The sequence below is a fragment of the Mustela erminea genome, chromosome 9 (genome assembly GCF_009829155.1).
Source record: "Mustela erminea isolate mMusErm1 chromosome 9, mMusErm1.Pri, whole genome shotgun sequence".
NCBI classification, from domain to species: Eukaryota; Metazoa; Chordata; class Mammalia; order Carnivora; family Mustelidae; genus Mustela; species Mustela erminea.
The window spans coordinates 106,814,004-106,834,787 of NC_045622.1; the positions used below are offsets into that span (position 1 = coordinate 106,814,004).

Genomic DNA, 20,784 nt, shown 5'->3' on the forward strand with positions numbered 1-20,784 from the left:
GGGCTCGATCCCAGGACCCCGAGATCATGACCTGAGCCGAAGGCAGAGGCTTCACCCACTGAGCCACCCAGGCGCCCCTCCCCAGGCCTTTCCTGACCCCAGGGCCACAGGCTGTGTCCTCCCTCCCCATGCACCTCAGGCCTGGGTCCTGCTCGGTCAGGGACCCTGGAGCTGCGAACAATGAGCGCCCTCCCACACCTACCAGCCTGGGTGGGGCAACAGGGCGCCGGCGCCACCGGAGGGCCCGGCGGATCCCGGTCCGGCTCGCTCCACCCAGCTCTGTGCCCGCAAGGCTGTTCTGCGAGCTGTGGGGACCAAACTCGACGGTCCTCTGGCTGCTGCTTGTGTTTGGACAGAGGGAGGCAGGAGGTGGAGGGAGGTATGAGGAATGTACTCCTGGGCTGGCTGCCTTTCTGCTCAGCCACAGCCAAGTTCGAGGAGAGCCTCCGCTCCTATCGGGTGACACCGCCATCTCTTCCCACGTGGCTCGCGCTCAGGAGCCCCGCCTCTCCTTGGCAGGTTCCATGAACACTGCCCACATTTCTGTAAACCGTCCCTTGGCTGTTGAACTGTCCTCACCCCCACTGGCATGTGTCATCTGATTCCTGGAAGTATGGGGGAGAGAACTCAATTCTTTAACTATCCCGACATCCCGGTTCCTCCGTCCATCTTTGACCCCTCCCCGCCACCCCAATTTCTGAGCCCCAGGAAGACAGATCCAGGCAGGGAGGCCAGCAGCTTAAAAAGTCATCTTTATTGGTTTCCAACTGACTCACAGAGCATCAAGGTCAGTCCCTCCTGGGAATATGGCGTTTGAAGAGATAAATACTTATTTTGCCCCCAACTTGTCAGTAGAGGGAAGTTTAATAAAAATAGTAATATAATAACAATAATAATGACTATGATCAATAATAAAATGCCTCCTATGATCCCCTAATACACAGGTGGTTGAAGCTTTGAGAGAAAGGACCACCTCCCCCTTTCTGGGAGGGGCCAGAGTGTGCCTGGAGACCCTCCAGCGGCCCCCATCAGGTGCCATCTCCCACCAAGTAGCCTTTATAAATACCCTCCCCATCCTGTCCCTGTCTAGGAGTGATCTCCCCCTGGGCGGATTAGATACAAGGTCAGTTGGTTCACAGGGCCCCTCTCTGTCTCCAACCCCGCCAAGCTCCTCCCCAGAGAAAGGCCCCTATTAGTAGTGTTCTCCTCCGGGCCCCCCTCGGCTCTACTGCTCCTCCTCTAACCCTCCCCTCTGGGTGCCCCCACCCCCTCCTGCCAGTCACTAACACCACCGCCCTCACTTCCTTTCCGTCCCGACCTTCTCCTACTTCCTTCACCTACATCCTCCCTCATCTACATTCTCTGTTCCTATTCTCCTTCCCTTTGAAAAAAAAATATATTTTAATTTTTAAGTAATCTCTACACCCAACATGGGGCTTGAACTCACAACCCTGAGATCAAGAGTCGTATGCTCTACTGACTGAGCCAGCCAGGCGCCCCATTCTCCTTTCCTTTGGATCAGACTCTGTCTTTCCTACATTGACCCTGAGCAGATACTGCGATACACCCCAACGTGGCCTCACCTACCGTCTAGACAGTCCGCAGTCAAGACCCCCCCATTGCTCCCAAGGCCCAGTCCTTCTCTACCCCTCATCCTGACTCTTGCTTGCAGGCTTTCTAAGGCTTGGCACGGAAAAGGAGAGCTTTGGCACAATTGCCCCAGGACTCCAGGGCAGATGGGCCCCCAGGGCAGAAAGGGGGCCATTCTATTCCCATAGCTAGCACAGACAGGGGCTGGGAGCAGAGGGGAAAGGCAGGATAAGGGCTGGGAGTCAGGCCCCCCGGGTCCTGGGTACCCAGACCAGCTTCCAAGTCGCTCTCTGACCCAGGCCCTCCCTGAGTCCGAATTTGCACACATCCCGGGCCAGCCGGAGCATGGCATTCCTCAAGCTCTTTGCTCGTTTCTGTCTCTTGGTCCTGGGATCGGGGTGGGCCCTGCAGAGGGTGTCAAGGGGAGCCCTCTGATTCAGGGGCTGGGGGAAGGCTCCGGGGCCGTTCTGACACCTGGAGGGGAAACAGAAGGAAAGACTCTTTCCTCACCAGACCAGTGCCCCCCACAGGCCTTCCCAAGACCCATCACCTGCTGCATCAGGGCCCTTGGAGGAGGCCAGATGTGAGGTGGGAATAGGACTATAGGAGAAAAAGCCCTGGGTAACTCCTACTTAACCCTGGAGCCCAAATCAAAGCCCCTTTGTTCATTTACTCAATTCTTCATCAGTCAGCAAACACACTTTTCTCTAGGCAGAAGCCAAACTTGACCCTCACTATCGGGGAGCCCACAGCTGAGGGAGGAGGACTGGCATCGGAGGAAAACCATAGCACAGAAGGATTGATGAGGGATGCGGAGCAGGGCCCGGGTCCTAGGGAGGCTGGTGGCTGCCAGGCAGTGATATTAGTGGAGAGCCTTGAGAGTGGCCCGGACGTTAATGAGAGGGCATTCACGCCAGGGGGATGTCAGGGCCAAGAGCCTGAAGGTGTGAAAGAATATGGCAAGTCCCAGGGCTCTGAGTGGCCTGGCGTGGCTCCAGTGGGGGTGGCAGTGAAGAAGTGACCGGAGGGTGAAGGGGAGCCTTCCCAGCTCTTACACCTTCCCCGGTGCCCAGCCAGAGCGGCCTCTCCTCTGATCCTCCACCCCAGGTTGGGCCTCTGAAGAGTTCCCCTTCTGTGACTTCTCCCCATGTGTCAGGCACCCTGCTGTAGTCATCATCGCCTCATACAGCTATCATTTCTAGAATAATCTCACAATAACCTCATTTTATAGGTGAAAGGGAGGCCGGACATCTCGCCCAGGGCCACACTCCTGGGACAGTGAGGGCCAAGATTCCCACCTAGGGTGACCTGACTCGAGGCCTCTGTTGGGGCCCACTGTGGGGCGAGTCAGCCTCTCTTAGTATCCAGGGCAGGGATGGGCCCAGCTTGTTCTGTGGCTTCAGGTCCCAGCCCGGACAGAACTGCCTGTGCTTTTACAGGGGAGGAGAAAACCCTACCAGCTCACCTGTATCAGGGAGTCTGCGGGGCTCAGAGATCCCTGGGGGCAGGACACGGACTCGCTGGACAGAGATGTCCAAGGCTTCCTCTTCACTGCGCCAGGAGCAGGATGGTAGGGGTGGGGGTGGGGAGGGACACAGAAATCCAAGGTCAAATATGAGGAGTCCAAAGGGGGTGGAAACTTCTGGGAGCGAATGAAGGCAGTGGAAGCAGCGGGGTTGTCCTTACTGGCGTCCGCGTCTCCAGAAAGCCCGTCACTGCCCACGGAGGCTGGGCGCCGCGAAGCCTCCGAGAAGCTGTGGGGACGCTGCGGGCCGGAGCTGCGCGTGCCTCGGCCCTTCCCTTCTGGAGCCTGTTGGGGGGCAGTGCAGAAGGGCTGGGACCGGGCGGTGAAGCCGTAGCAGTGGGGACCCCCGCCTGGACAGGCTGAGGTCTCGGGTCCCAGGTAAGCAGAGGCTCAAGCGGGTCGGGAAGGCCGGTGATTGGCTGAGCCTCCGCACGGCGGCTTGTGATTGGCTCCGGAGAACTCACCCGGGGCAGGTCCCTGGCGCTGGGCTTCCCGTCCGTGGGGCCCACGTGCACCAGGTGGTTGAAGTTGGTGGGCGGCGAGATGAGCTTGGAGCGCACAAAGGGGTCCTTCAGCATCTCCCTGCGGGTGGAGGGATATGGGGGGAAGGGGTAACTCCTTCACGCGCACCCTCTCCCCAAACGGACCCGCCCCCGGGACGGGCCTGGGTTTAGCCCCGCCCCCAAGCTCGGGAGGCCCCGCCCAGCTACCGCATCGCGCAGGCGCACCTGCGCCGCTGCTGCCGCTGCTCTTCCGACACGCGAAAGAAAAAGTGGCGCTTGCTCTTGGTGCGGAACAGCTGGCGTCGGCTGTTGTCAGTGAGGTCGGGGATGTCGAACTCGTCCTTCTCTGTGGGAGGAGCAGAGGGCCGGACGGTGCTCCCAAGTGCTCAGGGCCCCCGTCCGCTGGAGCCCAGCGTCACACACCCACACGTGAAGGCACACACTCGGGACTGTCTTGCACACGCACTTCTCACCTGCCAGCCGGTTCCTGAGGTAGGTCAGGCGGACCTTCTCCGTGCCAAAGAGGAACAGGGAGCCCTCCGGGTTTAGGGGTCGCACCTGAGGCAGCAGGCACAGAGGTCAGCCGCGCTCCCCGACTGCACCCCACTCCAGAGCCAGGGGTCTGGGCAGGCCCTCACCTTCTTGAGTGGCACCGTCTGGACCCATTCTGCTTTCCTTACATCAAACACGTCGATGGAGTTCTCGCTGAACACTGTCAGGTAGGGGGCTGCATAGCCTGCGGGGCAGGAGACGTGCTGAGCAGCCCCCGCAAGCCAGGCACCTCCGTAGCCTCATCTCCTCCGCCGTGGCCCGGGGAACACCCCCCTGGGTCCTGCCGCCACACAGTAACTTCCACGCCCCACCGAAGGTCCTTCTGAAGACTCCAGCTTGCCCCACCCAACATCCAGAAGAAATCAGATTACAGTCTCGGAGCACTCACTAAGTGGCATGCCAGGCATAGTTCCCACCACTTGGCAGACTTTTTCTCCTTCATTTCTTAAACAACTCTGGGCAGGTCGCGTTATCATCCCTAACTTACAGATGACGCAATGGAACCCCAGAGCTGAGCAGTGGCCAAGGTCACCCAGTGGTGAGTGAGAGCTGGGAATTAGCCCTGGGCAGCCTGATTCCAACTCCTACAGACGAAGTCTGTGCTACACCCAACCCAGAGGCCCAACCCCAGAAAAGCCTCTGCTTGTGAAGGGAGCTGTGTCCCTGTCTTCTAGCCCAACGCCATCTCACAGTTACCTGCGCATGTGCTGGACTCCTCCACTGCCCTGTTCATTCATTCATTCATTCATTCATTCACTCATTAATTCCTCCAAACATTTATAGCCCCTAGGATGTGCTTCCCTGGGCTGGTGCAGGATGTGATGAAGAAACCAGCCCCAGCCCATTCCACAAGACCCCCACCGTACCAAACCAGTTATTACAAGAAGGTACAAAGAGCAGTAGGGCTGAGGTCTGCACACACAGGTAGGGGAGCAAAAAGAAACAAAGGACCAGAAATGGGGGAAGGCAGGGTGGGGAGCATGAGAGCAGCAATGACAATGACAGAAGTCGTGGTGGTCATTTACGGAGAGCCTACCAGCTCCAGGCCCTGAGCTGGCATCGGGGCTGAACTTGGCTGTTAAGAGTTTGCCAGGTACAAGAAAAACAGTTTAGGCGAGGGGAAGAGCACGAGCAGAGAGGCCCAGGAGAGGAAGATCTGGTGCGGTCCACCGAGGGCAAAGCAGGGGGTGGTCAGGCAGGAGGACCCTCCGCAGCCTGGCCCTCAGCAGGCCTTACCCCAGCCCGTGGGCACTGCTGGCCACAGCAGCTCGTGGATGCGAGACTTGCGGCCGGCGCTGTCCACATAGACCCCCGCGGTGGTGAAGAGCAGCAGGAACTCACTGAGGCTGAGCTCCACGGCGCCCAGCGCCTCACCCAGGCCCCCGCGGGACGGTGGCAGCTCCTCTGGCACCAGACCGGCCCCTAGCGCTAAGGGCGCAGCCTCGTTGAGCAGCGGGTAGAGGGCAAAGGCACCAGCGGCTCCCACGCACAGCCGGTCGCCCAGCAGCCCCAGGCTCTGCACAGGTGCTGGTGCCTGCAGCTCCCGGATGCGCCGCTGCCAGGGCCCTGGGCCCGGGCCCAGCTGGTAGCAGAGCACTTGGCGCTTGACAGCTACACAGAGCACAGGGGTGCGGGCCTGCAGGATGCGCCCGGCTGCCAGCGCCTGGCAGCCTCGAGACTCAGGGATCTTGGCACCCACCACCTCTGTGCTCTCCAGCTTGGCCAGGGCGAAGAGGCGCACGCTGGGGCCGCGGCCGCACAGCACGACCAGAAGGCCCGCCGCGGGGCTCACAGCCAGCCGCTGCACCCGCCGGCACTCGCCCACCTGGAAGATGTCTTCGGGGTTGGCAGAGGAGAGTGTCAGCAACCGTGCCCATCCTCCCCCTGCCCCTGGGGCTGACCCCCACCCAGGCCTACCCCCGCCCTGCCGGGCACGTACCGTTGCTGTGCAGGTGGATTACAAAGAGGCCCTCCTCAGTGCCCAGAGCGAGCCGGTCCTGGTCTGGTAGCGGGAGGGAGAGAATCGGGGCTCAGGGGGCCCATCGGCAGCTGCAGATGAGGCAGCCTGCCCATCCTTACTAAGCCTCAGCTTCTCCTGAGGACATGGGGACGGCAAGCCCGCTGTCCCTGAGTCACCCGACCCTTTTCTCTCAAAGTCTGGGCTGGCTCTACAGGGGGCCGGGGGAAGGCCCACAAGGGCCAGGGGCAGAGTGAGAGGCCCCCACCCCAAGTTGTGGGATTTGGGGTAAGTCCTGTCACCTCTCAGAGGCTTGTCCCTCCTGAAGTAAAGTGGGGACAAGGGGTCCTTTCTCCCAGAGCTGCCCATGAGTGCCCGGCTCACAGCAGTCCCTGCTCAGCCAGTGCCCTTGTCCCCCCAGTGACCGGTGGACACAGGGGCCCTGTGTCAGGAGGAGCTGCACAGTCTCTCCTGGGGTGCCCACTCTGAGTGCAGGGGGAGGCCCCAGGTCTCCAGGGCAGGGGCTGGCTCAGGGCCAAGGTGAGCTGCCTAGGGAAGCCAGGAGGCACTGCTCCCTCACTTCTTCATGGAGGTCCCGCTGAGCCCCAGGCTCCTGGACGAACACAGCGGCCCCACAGAGGGCAGTATGAGGCTCCCCCGTGGTCTCCCCGCTGCCGGTAAGAAAGCCAGGATGGGAGCCCTCATTCATCTCTTGCTAAAGCACTTAAGATGCTTTGAGAAAAAGCAGAAACTCTGAGGCACAGAGAAATGGAGTGGCAGAAGCCTAGACCTAAGCCCCTGGCTCTGGGCTGCCCACAGAGCCATGCCTTGGGGAGGGTCACGGACATAATGCAGAGAGTCTGCAGCTTGTGGATATAGGGACCCGGCAGGGACCGGGCAGTGACCAGGCAGGAACCCTCCCGACAGGCCCAGGCTCCTCCCCAGAGCCATGCGGCTCACCGATGATGGCGGCGCAGAGTGCGTGGGGCAGCAGTGGCAGCCCGTTGTCATAAGCTTCCTTCAGCGTGTACACAGGCCTTGGCCTTGGCCGTGTGTCCAGCAGCAAGCGCTGCAGTTCGCCCAGCACCTGCAGCCAGCGCTCCCTCTCGGCCTCGCTCTCGGCCAGCAGCAGCACGGTGCACACGGCGGGCGGCACGGTCAGCTGGGAGGCCGTCACCTGCGGGCAGGGGCCCAGGCTGGAGGGCTGTGGACCAACAGTCGGCCATCCCCTCCCTCCCTGGGCCGATGCCTCTTAGCACCATCAGGAGCAGTCAGGCGCCCGGCTGGAAGCTGTCTTCCAGCAGGTGATTTGCCAGGCAGGACGGTCAGACTGGCACACCAAGGCCAGAGCCCTGAGCCAGTGCCACGGTGGGGAGGGATGGGGCATTGTGGGAACATCCAGCAGGGCCCCGGGCCAGGCTGAGAGGGAAGGATGACCTCTGTGGGGAAGAGACATTTCCGCTGGAGCCCCGAGGGTGAGCGGAGTAACCGGGAATGGTCCAGGCTGGGGAGAGGCTCAGGGGTGGCCTGGGCCGAGCAGAGGACACGGGATGGGAAGGGTCCGTGTTACAGGGCACTTTTGGAACTGGAGAAAGCAAGCTGTGTTCAGAGCAGAGAGAGGATCCAGAGGGAGGCCAGGGAGGCCTGCAGGGTCAGAAATGGGAGGACCCAAGGCCACACTCAGGAGCACCCTGAGGTGATAGGAAGCCACAGAAGGATCCTAACGGAGCAGGACACGGCCAGCGTCACAAACAGAAAGCGTGCTGCACTGTGGGATGGAGGCTACGGTAGCTGTCCCTGTAGAGGTGATGGGGTGGTGGGGGCAGGGGGCGGTGAAGAGGGCAGCCACGGAGAAGGACACAGAGAAGCGTGGCTGGAGCAGGGCCAAGCAGAGGCGGACGGCGGCCCGGCTCACCCCGCCCGGCACTCACCCTAAAAATGCATGGCAGGTCCCTGGACTGGGCGTGGATGACATCAGAGGCCAGGACCGGGGTGGCTGAGAACTGGGGGTCCCTGGGGAGGTCCATGGAGCTGGTCAGAAGTCACAGGGCCCCTGGCTGCCTCCCCCCGACCCCTGCAGCCCTTCGCTCCCACCACCCCTGCCTGGTACCCACCTCAGATCCAGGGCCTGCATGAGGGCCCCGCTGGCCGGGCTGAGCCGTGGGTCAGGGGCGTCAAACAGGAGCAGGCGGGAGTCACTGAGGGCAGCAAACACGCGCTGCCAGCCGCGCCGGACGCCCGAGGGCCGCGGCACCTGCAGGGTTGGGGGGAACAGCAGGCATGGGAGGGCCCGCCGGGCTCTCAGCCGACCCGCGCTGGCCTCCCCCTCCCTGGCCAGACCCAGCTCACCGACAGGAAGCCCTCGTAGGCTGTGCCCGTGCCCGTTTCGGGGTGCACTCCCAGGGCCGTGCGGAGGAGGTCAGGGGGCACGGGGCAGGGCGGGGCTTGGGGGGCACATGCTGAGTGACAGAAGTAGCCACAGGCTGTGGGGAAAGCAGAAGCCGGTGGTGTGAGGCTGGGTGGGGACAGCCTGGAACCAGGACTCTGAACTGTCACCAATTCCCCCATCACGTGAGAAAAAAAAAGAGAGCACGAAACAGAGCAGCAGGAAAACTGGGGTGCGTCCGGATCAGGGCGTCTCATTCCCTCCCCCAGGAACAGGAGCGGGGCATGCAGGTGGAGTGGGGCGGGGTCTCACCATCACAGCCCAGGCCCTGGCGGCCCAGGCCCAGCATCAGCGAGGTGCAGCGGAGACACTTGGTAGGGGACGGAAAGGTCCGGGGTCGCAGCGCATGCGAACCAGGCTGGGGAGGCAGGACACGCCTGTTACCCACAGCTGACCGTGGCCTCCCAGGACCCTGTGGCCCATCCCCGAAGCCACCCTCCGGTGGATCCAGGGGACGAGCCTTGGCAGTGTAAGCCTAGCCCCAGTGAGCCCGTCACGGTGCTCAAACTCACCGCCCCCGTCCCCTGTGGAGTCTGCCAGCCGTGACGCCTGGGGAGGGACCCAGGCAGGGACCTGGCAGAATGGCTTGGTGCCCCCACCCCACTCCAGCCCTCTGGGTGCTGACCTTTGCTGGAGGACCTTCAGCAGGGGCGGTGGGAGCAGCAGGAGCTTTGGGGAACACGGCCTACGGGGGAGGCAAGTGGATGGGTGAGGAGGGCACAGGCAGCCGGGGGGGCCCAGCCCCAGCCCCCGAAACGCGGGACTCACGCCTGTCCTCACCCCCAGGCGCAGGCTGCGGCGGCCCTCTGGCCTCAGCTCTGGCTCCACACCGGGCCTCGGGACCTCTCCCGAGAGACCAGCATCCTTGGTGGACTCCTTCTGGGCAGTGAGATGAGGAGGAAGTCAAGACCCCTGTGCTTCTCCCCAGGACTCCCTCCAACTGGCCCTGCCGCGCACAGTTCTTACCTCTGAGCTCCGGAGGGACAGGAAGGGAATCAGGGAGTTTGAGGGCTTCGTGTCTGCAAACAGAGAGCACAGGTCACTGGGGGTGGGGCCCTGGCCCAGCCCTAACCCTCGCTCCTGAGGAACTGGGGGCCAGACAGTGCCTCAGTTTCCTCCTCAGTGAAACGGAGCATGGACGGCAGGCTGTGGTGGGTACAGCAGGCGTTCTGTAAGTGCTGGGTAACAGTGGGGTAAGCAGCAGAGTCTGGACTTGTCTCCACAATCTTGTAAGGCCGTCGTGGACCCCCCCTCAGTCCTCATGAGGCTGGAGTCGGAGGCCTCACTCCAGCACAGGCAGGTAGACAAGCACTCACCCTTCGGGCTGCGGGAGCACCCACCTCTGGGCTGTGGGAGCACTCACCCACCCCCACCCCCGGGCTGTGGGGACACCTGCTCCCTGGGGCCACAGGAACACTCACCTCCTGAGCCGCGGGCCGCCAGCTCCTCTCGCAGTGCAGCCAGCTCCTGCTGCAGGCCCTGGTTCTGCTTCTGGGCCTCCTGCAGGCGGCTGGGAGACAGGTGGCAGAGGGCTCGTCAGAGGCCTCCGCAGAGGTCCCGAGCCCCCTTGGCGGGGCCTGCCCGTGCTCTCACCTCTCGGCCTGCAGCTGGGCCTCCTGCATCTGCGTCAGCCGCTCCTGCAGGCTCTGCTTGGCCCGGATCTCGGCCTCCAGCGCCGACTGCAGCTCCAGCCTGGCCGAGGCCTCCATCTTCTGCAGCCGCCGTGCCTTCCACTGGTGGTCCTGGTGGCCAGGGGGCGCCAGCGTAAGATGCCTCCCAGGGCCTGGCTGCCTCGGAGGGCCCTCCCACCTGAGCGCACTGCCGTCCACGCCACCTGGCCAGACTCAAAGCCCTAGACTGGCCACTGGCCTGCTGTGAGCTCAGGCAAGTCACCGATCTTCCACGAGCTCAATGTCCTTGTCTACCGAGGGAGGCTCCTGGGACGCCCGCCCCCCAGGGTGTTCGCAGGCTCTCACCAGCGGCCGGGAAGGGAGCGTCTGGGTGCCCACGTTCCGCAAGGACTCCAGCTCCTCGGCCATCTTGGTGGCCAGGGCCTGCAGGTAGCCCCTTGAGACCTTCTCGTCGTTCACCCTGATGGCAAACGGGGTTCATGGTCATGGCCTGGACCCTCAGCCCCACCTGGGCCCAGCCCCTCCCCCCTACCCCGTCGGCTCCCACCAGCTAAGGATGTCAGCGATCTGGGCCTCCCAGTTGCTCTCCGTCTCCCGCCGTTCACCCTCCAGCTGCTGCTTGCTCTGCTGCTCCCGTTCAAGCTCTTCCACCAGCTGGGGACCAGGCAGGAAAAGGGTCAGTCCCCGGGGGTCCCAGCACCCTTCAGCCCCATCCGTGTCCACCCTAGTTTACCCACCATAGCTCGCCTGCCAGCTGTGGGTGCTACCGGGCTGGGGAGACCGCCTGCTCTAGGACCCTGGCAGCTCGGACCATCCCCCCCGCCAGCTCCCCACTTCCGTCCCGCTGCCTGTTGGTCTGTCCACCTCTGTCCGCCATGCTCACCCGCTCCTGCTCGAGGCTCAGCCTCCGGTTCTCTTCCTGTAGCCGGCACAGAGCCTCCTCCTTCCCACTCAGCCTGGGGAAGCGAGGATGGCCCGATGACTCCCAGCACAGGCCCCCTCCGCCCCCCCAACCCCGTCGGCCCAACTCACGCGTGGCCACGGGCCTGCTCTAGCTGCGCGCGCAGGGCCGCCACCTCCTTCCTCAGCTGCGCTTCCTGAGGCCCGGCCTCCGGCAGCCCCGTGCCATTGGTCTCAGAGGCAGTGTGGATGGTCTTGGGGACATGAAGGCAGGTCAGGGCAGGGGCCTGAGGAGCTATGGCCCACCGCGCTCCAGGGACCCAGGCGGAAGTGCCCCTTGGAAGAGGTTAGACCGCACTACCTTGACCCGGAAAGAGTCCTTCTCAAGACTTCGTTCCCTCTGTCTCTGGAGCTGTGTCACCTCCCGGCAGAGGGTAGCCACCTGGGCCTGTAACTGTGACGAGGAGGCATGGGGACAGCCACTGCTGACCATGTCCACACCAAGCCACTCCCCCGCCTTGCTACACTCTCTGGGCCCTGGCAGCCATGGCAGGAATGCAGGCAGTGACCCTCCAGCCGGGTCCCCCGGCCAACGCATCCCCTCGCTTGGGCCTCGGGCATCCACAGTGGGGGTGCAAAGGTGTGCGGTGTTGCCAGCACCAAGCCCCAAGCTCCCAGGGCTTCTTCCAGTCCCAAGGGGTGTGTGTTTATGTGTGTGTGTGTGTGTGTGTGTGTGTGTGTGTCACAGCAGCAGTCCCCACCTGCCCCTATCACACACCTTCCTGCTGCTCTCCTGGGCTTCCTCCAGCTGGGAGCTCAGGGTCTGGGTCTGGCTGGCTGTGGCCGCTTCTCTCTCCTGGGCCTCCCGCAGCCTCTGGAGCAGCTCCTCCTGCCGCTCCTGGGCTCTGCGTAGCTCCTGAGCCTGCTCCCGCAGCCCCGCCTGAGCCTCGGCCAGCTCCTGGGGGCCCAGAGAGCGGGTGCAGAGGGCAAGGCCTGGAGTCAGGGCACAGATCTCCTGAGCACAGAGCCCTGGGCTGCTCCCCCACCACACCAGGCCCTCACCTGGACGAGCCCGTCTCGCTCCTGCCGTAGCTCGCCGTCCTGGCCCAGGCTCCCACCGTCTGTCTGGGCCTTGCTGTCCCTCGGCGTCTCTGCCAGGAATGGTCACTGAGGCCCTTGCATACTGATGGCCTCAGCCACTCCACATGCGCCAAAACCCTCACCCCAGCCCAAGAAAATGGGTCTTCTTGGCCCATTTCCTATGGGTAGGTTCAGAGAGTTTAAAATATTTCTCTAAGACCACACCTCGTGTCCAGAGTCGGGACACGACTGGAATCCAGGCTGGACCCAGGGGCGCCAGTTACACTGCTCAGCCTCCCGGGTGAGGATGGGGGTAAGAGATCGGGGGGCATGGGGGCGGGGGCGCGGGATACCTGACAGCCTGCCCTGTAGAGTCTGCACTTCCTTCCGTAGCCTCTCCAGCTCCCGATGGTCTGAGGAGAACTGCAGGGCCTCTGCGGGGCAGGGGGTGGGCACCCGTCAGTGAGCAGCTAGTCCAACAGCTCCCCGGTCAGACCCCACCTCCAACCCCGGCCGGGCTGGCTCCCCAGTACCTTGGAGCTTCCGGCTCAGCTCCGTCTTCTCCTGCTCCAGACAACGGAGCTGCCGCTCGAGGCCAGCCCACTGCTCGGAACTGCTCTCAGGGTCCGGACTGCGGAGAGCAGGACGACATTTGGTGGCAGAAGCCCCACCCCACGCAGGGCCCCTCCACCTTCCCACATCCACTCATCCATTCATCCAGGAAACACCCTCTGCGTGCCAGCTCCGGACCCAGCCCTGGGCTCTGTGCTGGCAGAAACAGACCAGACCGGACCAGACCCTGCCTCCAGGATCCCAGTGGGCAGGGCCGTGCCCCAAGATCCCCCAGACCCAGGTTCAAGCCCCAGCCCTGGACCTAAGAGGCCGCTTGAACTTGACTGGTCACCTAACATATCTGAGCCTCAGTTTCCTCAAGGCCCTCTTCCAGGGACTGGCACGAGGACAGTGATCAGGGCCAGCTGGCCCCATCCCCGGCACACGGTGGCGCTCAGAGTGCCGGTTGGATCCGTTTGCTGGCCCCTCCGAGCGCCTCCTCACTGCCGCCGCCGTCTCAGGCCAGCCCCTCGAATGATCTAGGTCACCTGGCCCAGTGTAGAATGGGCATCAAGAGGCATAAAAGGTGGCTCAGGGACTGGGAGGGGCCCTTCCAACTCTAGGTCTCTGCTTCTGAGTCTGGGACCCTCTCAGCCTGTGTGGAGGGTCCCCTAAGGGCCAGATGCTGGGATGCGACCCAGATGGGGCATCGGCATGGCTCCACCAGAATTTGAGCACATGGGACTTGTCTCCCCGAGAGCTCAGAGTACACACCCAGACTCCATTCACGGACAGGCACCGGGTAGGCCATTCAACCTCTTTCCCGGGGTCCTAGTGGCCCACGTGCCCAGTGTCCTCCAGGCCAGGCCTCCTAGGTATGTGAGGTCTAGACTCACCTTCCCGAGGTGTAGGTGAAGCCCACGAATGGCAGGTGGTGGCCAGAGAAGGCCCCATGGGAGGGTGGTGGGAGGGTTCCCTGCAGCAGGAGGGGAAGGAGTGTCACACCCCACAGGCCTGTCTCCAGGCTGAGGTTCAAAACCCGGAGACTGCCCTGGGACCGGGAATGCCGACCTCCTCCTGCTCAGATGGAACCGAGGAAGGTGACCTGGTCCCCACCTAAGCAGACCACGACCCCTGCGAGTCCTCACAGCCATGGCCTCCCAGGTGCCACTGAGAGTTCTTCCTCACAAGACCTCCGGTTAATAGGATAACACTTGAGGTCCAAAGACCTTCACTCGTTACAACCCACTGTAGCACAGGTGAACCGTAATGCCTGTGAACCTCTGGAGAACTTCTGGGGGCTTCCACAGCCAGCAAGGTCCAGCAGCGGGACCCACAACTCACCGGATGGTTGAGCGTGTCGTCATCCACGTCGAAGTTGGAGGTGTCCACGGGCCCACGAAGCTCAGGGATGTAGGGGGCCGTGCTGGTTGCCAGGCGCTCCCAGTCCACGCCCTCAAAGAAGGGGTGGTTCCGGAAGTCATCCAGCCCCCCACGGCCCAGCCGGTCCTCTTGGCGGCACAGCAGCTGGCGGATCAGGTCCCGGGCAGCGGCGGGCACGTCGGGCATGTCCGAGGGAAACTGCAGGTGATCCTGCAGGCCAGGGGGAGGGAGGGTGCAGGTGGGCGTCCCGGACCCCACCCCCGCCCATGGACATCCCAGCCGTGGGGGCTTAGGACTCCTGCCACCCTCCTGGCAGCCAGACCTCGTGGTTCATGATCTTGCCGTAGGTTTCCACGAGGGATTCAGCATAGAAGGGCGTCTCCCCGAAGAGCAGCTCGTAGGCACAGACGCCCAGAGACCACCAGTCACACTGTGGGCCGTAGTGGCCCTTGCCCTCCTCCATGGCCTGCAGGATCTCAGGGGAGATGTAGTCCGGTGTCCCCACCGCCACTGATGAATCCACCTGTGTGTGTGGGGGGGCGGGTGGAGGGGTGTTGACACCATGAAGACAGCCTTGGGCTTGGCTAGGCCTGATGGCTCCTCACCAGAGCCCCCGGGTCTGGCCCTGACACTCCCACTGGCCCAGTGACCCCACCTGCGGCCTCGACCCCGTCCTTCCTGCCCTGGGGAGCTCTGCGTGCCAGGGGGCCCCTGCCCTCACCCTGGGGCCTTACCATGCCGCTGTTGTTGAGCCGGAGACACGAGCCGAAGTCAGCCAAGCGGATGTGACCGTTCATGTCCAGCAGGACATTGTCCGGCTTGACATCCCTGAGGGAGCGCAGGGGAAGGGAAGGGCTTGAGCCGTGTGTGCAGGGGTGTGTGCAGGCACATGCCTGGATGGGAGTACGTGGGCACACGCACGCTGGCGTGTATCTGCTCACACGCATCTCCGCGAGCACACAGGAACAGTGTGTGTGCATGTGTACAGAGGGCCGGGGGGTGGTGGAGGCTGGTGACGAGGCCTCCTGACTCCCGGGAAGGGAGAAGCTGGTTAGACTGGGAAGAAGGACCCGTAAAGATGATCCCTGGAGGGAGCAGGGCCCACCATGGGGGATGCGGGAGTCAGACTGCCCCAGTGCAGACCGCTAGCTAAACCCAAACTAAGCCCAGACTTTCTCACCTGGGGACAAGGGCAGCGCCCCCCTCACACAGGGTTTTGGTGGGAGGACTCAAAGGTGTCACGTGTACGAAGCAGCCAGCATAGGGCTTGGCACGTGCTAAGCACACAACCACTGGCAGCCGTCCCCAGGGCAGTCAGCGGGTGGGCTGGGGGCCCTACCTGTGGACGTAGCCCAGCTGGTGCAAAGAGTGGATGGCCAGCACCATCTCAGCCAGGTAGAACTGGGCCAGCTCGGGTGGGAGGCGGTCTTCAAAGCGGCTCAACAGAGTGAGGAGGTCCCCCCCAGCATAGTAGTCCATCACCAGGTACTGGATGGTGGTGGAAGGGGGGGTGGCCAAGAATCAGACAGTGGGGGGTAACTGTCCTGGGGCCCTGGCTTTTGCCCACCGCCCCATGGTCCTGAGGGGTTCTGGGAAGGCATGAGTGTGTCCCAGCAGCTCTGGGGTCACTAGCGTCCAGCCAGAGCATAGGCAGGGGCTCCAGGCCCAGCAGGTGGTAGGGAGTGGAAGCCTCATGGTTCCCACAGGAGGGGTCTCTCTCTCCTCGGACCCAGCATCTCCTTCTTCCCCTCACCAGGTACTCGTCATCTTGGAAGGCGTAATGCAGAGCGGTCACCCAGCGGCTGTCCCCCTTCACCAGAACGTCCCGCTCCTCCCGGAAACAGGCAGTCTGCAGCAGTTTTGGGGAGTGGGGCAGGGGGGAATGGTGGGATCAGGGCCCAGGAAACCCTCCTCCCCAGCTCAGGGGATGGAGGAAGAATCAGTAAGTCTGGGAGCTCAAAATGAGGTTGCGTGTGTGAGCCGGGGCCTGCGCTCTATGGCTCTGGGCTTCAGTGTTATCATAAGGGAAATGGGAACTATGTTAGCTTCTAAGAAGGGCTTATCGTGGGGAAGCAATGGGGGAGGCATGCTCAGCAGCATCGCCTGCCCCTTCCCCGGTATGCCCCGTACACCCCACTGGCAGCACCCCCGTCCCCACCCCTTGCCCGTTGGTAGGATGCCCAAGTCCCATCAGAGCCCAAACCAACCTCAGCCCTCTTCAGCATCTCCCACTTGTGCAGCATTTTCATGGCAAAAATCTGCCCGCTGTCCCTCTGCCTCACCACGGCGACCTGAGGCCACAGGGAGCACCGCGGTCAGCTCTGCCCGGGTGCAAACCCCTCTCCCCACCCATCCCATGCCTTGCGCTCACCTCCCCGAAGGCCCCTCGGCCGATCACCTTCAAGATCTCGAAGTCATCTCTCTGCAGCCTCAGCTCTTTTACCTTCGCTACGAAGGGGCTGGCTGAGGGGACACAGAGCAGAGCTCAGGGACGCCAAGGGGAGGGCCCCGGCTCCGGCTCTTGCCTGGGGAAAGCAGGAGCTGCGACCCCCACGAGGCCAGGGCAGGGATGGCCTCCCCAGGGAGAGGGGAGTCTCTGGCCAAGTTGCTGAGAGGGGCTGCACCACCCCCGCCTCAGTGGTGGAGTAAGCAGCACGGAAGGTGGGCTTTGCTGACCACCTGGCCCCCAGACCTCCTGAAATCCAGGGTTCCCTGACTCTAGGCAGTCTTGGTTCCAGGGGCTGATGGAACTTGTAGTCCTTCCCAGTCTGGGGCTGACCCTGGCTGACCAGGTCACCCTGGGGAGGAAGGGGATACACCATTCCCACCCTCAGCTCACAGTTCTTGGCACCTGGCAGGACCAGGCCCGGGCCTGTCTTGGGAAACTGGACAGACGACATTCCTTGTCCCCAGAGAGGCTTCCCTGCCACTGGGAGCTGGGAGCCCTGGTCTTGGGACCCTACAGGCACGGAGGTACCTGGCTGGGAGGGAGGCCCGGGGCAGCCCCAGAGGACAGGACACACGGTGGCTCTGCAGGGCTCCGGGAGGGCAGGCTTTGTGTGCCCTATGTGGGGCCTTCTCAGTCTGGAGGCATAAATAGGTCTGCCCACGTTCTCACAAGACTTAAAAACAGAGCCAAAAACCTTTCCCTGGCGCCTGACGCTGGCACCTGAGGGAGTGAACCCTCAAGATCTCCTCCAGGCCTGACCAGCCCTACAACTCTAGGCCCTGCCTCCCTCTCTGGACTCGGCTTTCACCCAGGCGAGAACCCCCTCTTCTCCCAGTCGCCGATACTCCCTGGAGGGGCATCTCCAGCCACTCCCAGGCCCTTTCCAGGCCCTGAGAAGCCACAGGCCTATGGAGGGGATTGGAGCCTGGAAACTCAGGGAGGCAAGAATGGGTGGTGGGGTTGGGGGGCAGCTGCAGTCTGGCTCCCTGCCTCAGTTTCCCCCGGCCAGCAGGTAAACTCCCTGCCAGCTGGGCGGGTCTGTGGGTGGGACGGAGAGCTGCTCCACAGGTTTATCAGGCAGAACCCCCGCAGCAGGGGTGGTGTGCAAACCTCATTACAGAAATTAATTGTCTCTTTCCCAGGTCTGTGTGTGCAGCTGGGAAGAAGCAGCCACAGGCATCCGGGGGGGAACTGAGGCCAGGGTGGCTACCTGTCAGCCAGACAAGAACCAAAACCCGGGGCCCACAGTCGGGAGGATCAAGGTCTCCAGGACAAGCTGCCCAGTCCTCTTGCCTTGCCACAGGGGATGGGGGCTCTGGGCTGGAGCGGGGACAAGTTGGAGCAGGAGCAGAGTGAGTCACCGCCCTGCTGGGTTACCTCGGGAGATGTCAACACACAGGCCCCCATGCTGGGGTCCTGGGCAGAGACGCTAGAGGCTGGCAGGGAGGAGCACATGTGTGTGCAAATACACACACACACGCGTGTGTGGGCGTCACAGCAGGTGGTGACAATGCGGTCAGAAACACAGGAGTAAGGTGCAAAAAAGTCCCAAGGAGAGTGGCAGGTACCAGAGGCAGGGGCTTCCTAGCTGCCCTCATCCTGGAGGAAAGGGCTAGGCTCGGAGCCAGCTTACTGGACTGTCTTGTGGGCCCCCAACCAGGCCAGGCCTTGTGCCTACCCAGAGCTAAGGAGTGCCGGGAATGCTAGTCACCCACTGGGCAAACACTCGCCTCACCCCACCCTCCCGGCCAGGCTCCATGCCCTCCCCCCACCACGGCCTGGCCAGACATAACCAGGGAGGCCCAGGGCTGGTGCCAGGCTGGTGCCAGGCTGGTGCCCACACTGGGTTGACCGTTGCTCTGGGTCACCCATTTCCAGTGACTCAGAGGAGTCAACTAGGAGGGGGTGCAGACCCACCTCCAGCCGGAACCCCCCACCCCCACCCTGGGGAATAGACTCAGGAAGCCTGGCCAGCGACCTGCACAGGGAAAGGGGCTGAGGTTGGTGCCTGTGTCCAGTTTGGGGTGGCCTTGTGTGCCATGAGATGGACGTGTTTGTGTGTGTGTGTGTGTGTGTGCGCGTGTGTAGGAATGTGCAAGTATGCAATCCCCATGGATCTGTGAGTAGTAGGCAAGTGTGTAACAGCCAGTGTGGCTGGGATGGCGTTCAGGGCGAAGTGTGGGGCTCCCTGGGTCTCTCCTTGAGCTGTGAGGATCTCAGCATGTTTGTGCGGTATGTGGGAGACTGAGAAAGCGTGTGTGTCAGTGCGTGAGACACACGGGTCTGCGTGTGTGCCTGTTTGCTCTCCGGGGTCATGAAGTATGACGGGTGAGTGAGGAGTCCCTGACCCGATTCTGTAGCACATGTGAGGTGGACACGAGTCTGAGGTCTACACTTGGGACCAAGCTTGTGTGTGTCTGCGTAAGTTGTGTATTGTGAACACGCGCCAGCTTCTGTGCGTGGGAAGGAGTGTGTGTGTGAGTCTGAGGGAGGGTAAGGTGTACAGCTCAAAGGGCCCAAGGGGTCCGGTGGCACATGTCAGGGCCAGTGCGGGCTCTATGCGGGTAGCTCGTCGGGGTGCCGCTCCCCGCGGGAGGGTCTGTGGGCGCAGGGCGCGGGAGGGAGAGGGTCTCCGCGCGGTGTCCCTCGAGCCGCCCCACCTCGGTCCCGCCCGAGTCACTCACCCCAGCTCAGGAACTGCGCTACGTTGCGCTCCCGCCGGAGGGGGGCGCTGCTGAGCTCGTGGTGCAGCCCCAGCAGCAGATCCAGGAGGCCGTCGAGCCCGGGGCCACCGCCGGCCTCGCCCCGCGCCAGCCGCTCCAGCGCGCGCAGCCGCCGCTCCATGGCTGCGGCCGGAGCCCCGCGCCCGGGCTAGAGCCGGGCCGCTCGCATGCCGGCCCGTCGGCCCGTCCGTCTGTCGGTCCGCGGGTCGTCCGCGAGTCCTCCCCCCACCCCTCCCGCCCTCCCCGCTGTCACCTTCCTCCGCTGCCGCCTGCGCGCCCACACCTGGGCGCCGCGCCACGCCCTCTGCCCCGCCCCTCGACGGACAAGCAGGTGAGCTCCGGCCAATGGGACACGCGACTGAAGGTGAAGGTGGGAGGGCGGAGGCGCCCGGGGGCGGGGCCAACCCTCGGCCAGGAAGTGGGGGGGCGGGCCCCGAAGAGTAAACTCCTGGCTGGGCTGGACAGGGGGTTCTTTCTGTACGGGCCGGGAAGGCTGCCTACATCTCTGTGCGGCCCCAGGCCCAGCCCTACCGGGCCCTTCGCCGGCCCCCAACCTAGATAGGGGATGCCCGGGGCAGTTCGGCTTCCCTCGCTTCCTTGGGACAGCGACTGCGTCTTCCTTAGCTCAGGGAGAGGGGGCTGGAGACGCCCGCGGCCCCGGAGCCGGATGGGAGTTGTAGTCCCCTCGCTCCCCGGGATGCCCGCCGCGCTTGGCACACCCCCCTACCCCCAAGAGCGGGGCAGGGGTGGGAACCTCGCTAGTTTCTGATTTCATTTTATTTGTGTCGTTACAGCCGACCCGGGAGACAGGTAGGTGAGGCAGGGATGGTTACACCCATTTGGCAGATGGACACACTGAGGCTTGAGAAGGACGGAGGTGAATGGAGAGTCTGAGGGTGAGGAGGCCCTGCAGCTAGACCCTGGAGTGGAGCTGGGCTGGCAACTCCACCACAGGCTTTTCAAGCCTCGGCAGGAGCAAGGCCTGTGGCCAGCCTGGAACGTGAGGGCCAAGGAGAGGTGGAAGCTGGGCAGGAGGAGGTGGGAGGGGGAGGGACTGATTCTGTCCAGTGACATTTGATTTCTGCCCAGCTGTCTCCAGCTGGGCTGGACCGGACGCCAGGGGACTGTGGGTCTGTCCAAGAGGAGAGAACAAAGGGTGGGGCATTTTAGTGGCTTTAGACAACAAATTCTTCCATTAGGAGATCTCTTTGGGGACTTGCCTGCCCCCTCAGACAGGGACCTCGTAGAGTCCAGACAGGGTCATTGCCAGTGTTGGTGGAGGAGGCACTCTGTGAATGTCAGCGGAGTTGAACCGAGCCTCCCTGGCGGGACACAGGGGACTTTCTCTCAGGTGTCCCATTTGCTGTCCTCTGAGACTTGCCCTGTGGCTTTCCTGTGCCCACCGTCAGCGAAATGGGGAAATGGAGTCAGGCTGTCTCACTCACTCCTGGCAGGGAGTGGGGGCAGGAGTTCTGGGGTGCTCTTACCTGAAG

The 20,784-nt window shown here is 63.2% G+C and overlaps 1 protein-coding gene across 3 annotated transcripts; it reads right to left on the bottom strand.

The window, feature by feature from the left end:
• Positions 1 to 734: 734 nt before the first annotated feature.
• On the bottom strand, positions 735 to 19,900 carry CDC42BPG (CDC42 binding protein kinase gamma). Of its 3 annotated transcripts, none has more exons than XM_032357493.1 (37): positions 19,253 to 19,900; positions 16,491 to 16,582; positions 16,327 to 16,410; positions 15,873 to 15,968; positions 15,459 to 15,607; positions 14,854 to 14,947; positions 14,442 to 14,642; positions 14,081 to 14,329; positions 13,633 to 13,712; positions 12,718 to 12,815; positions 12,538 to 12,618; positions 12,167 to 12,255; positions 11,883 to 12,062; positions 11,466 to 11,558; positions 11,237 to 11,358; positions 11,088 to 11,160; positions 10,752 to 10,858; positions 10,550 to 10,664; positions 10,167 to 10,315; positions 9,995 to 10,083; positions 9,540 to 9,592; positions 9,354 to 9,449; positions 9,199 to 9,258; positions 8,826 to 8,931; positions 8,477 to 8,610; positions 8,242 to 8,381; positions 8,059 to 8,158; positions 7,088 to 7,304; positions 6,110 to 6,172; positions 5,407 to 6,006; positions 4,257 to 4,354; positions 4,092 to 4,176; positions 3,844 to 3,964; positions 3,580 to 3,697; positions 3,277 to 3,400; positions 3,056 to 3,141; positions 735 to 2,064 (listed from the first exon to the last, which is right to left on the bottom strand). In XM_032357493.1, exons 1-37 carry the CDS (start codon positions 19,410 to 19,412, stop codon positions 2,008 to 2,010), a joined length of 4,659 nt encoding a protein of 1,552 aa, XP_032213384.1. In that variant the 5' UTR covers positions 19,413 to 19,900; the 3' UTR covers positions 735 to 2,007. The 3 variants fall into 3 exon arrangements, with proteins under 3 accessions (XP_032213384.1, XP_032213383.1, XP_032213385.1); XM_032357492.1 differs by having other exon boundaries at positions 9,354 to 9,452; XM_032357494.1 differs by having other exon boundaries at positions 8,059 to 8,140; positions 9,354 to 9,452; positions 19,253 to 19,899.
• Between the last annotated feature and the right edge of the window lie 884 nt (positions 19,901 to 20,784).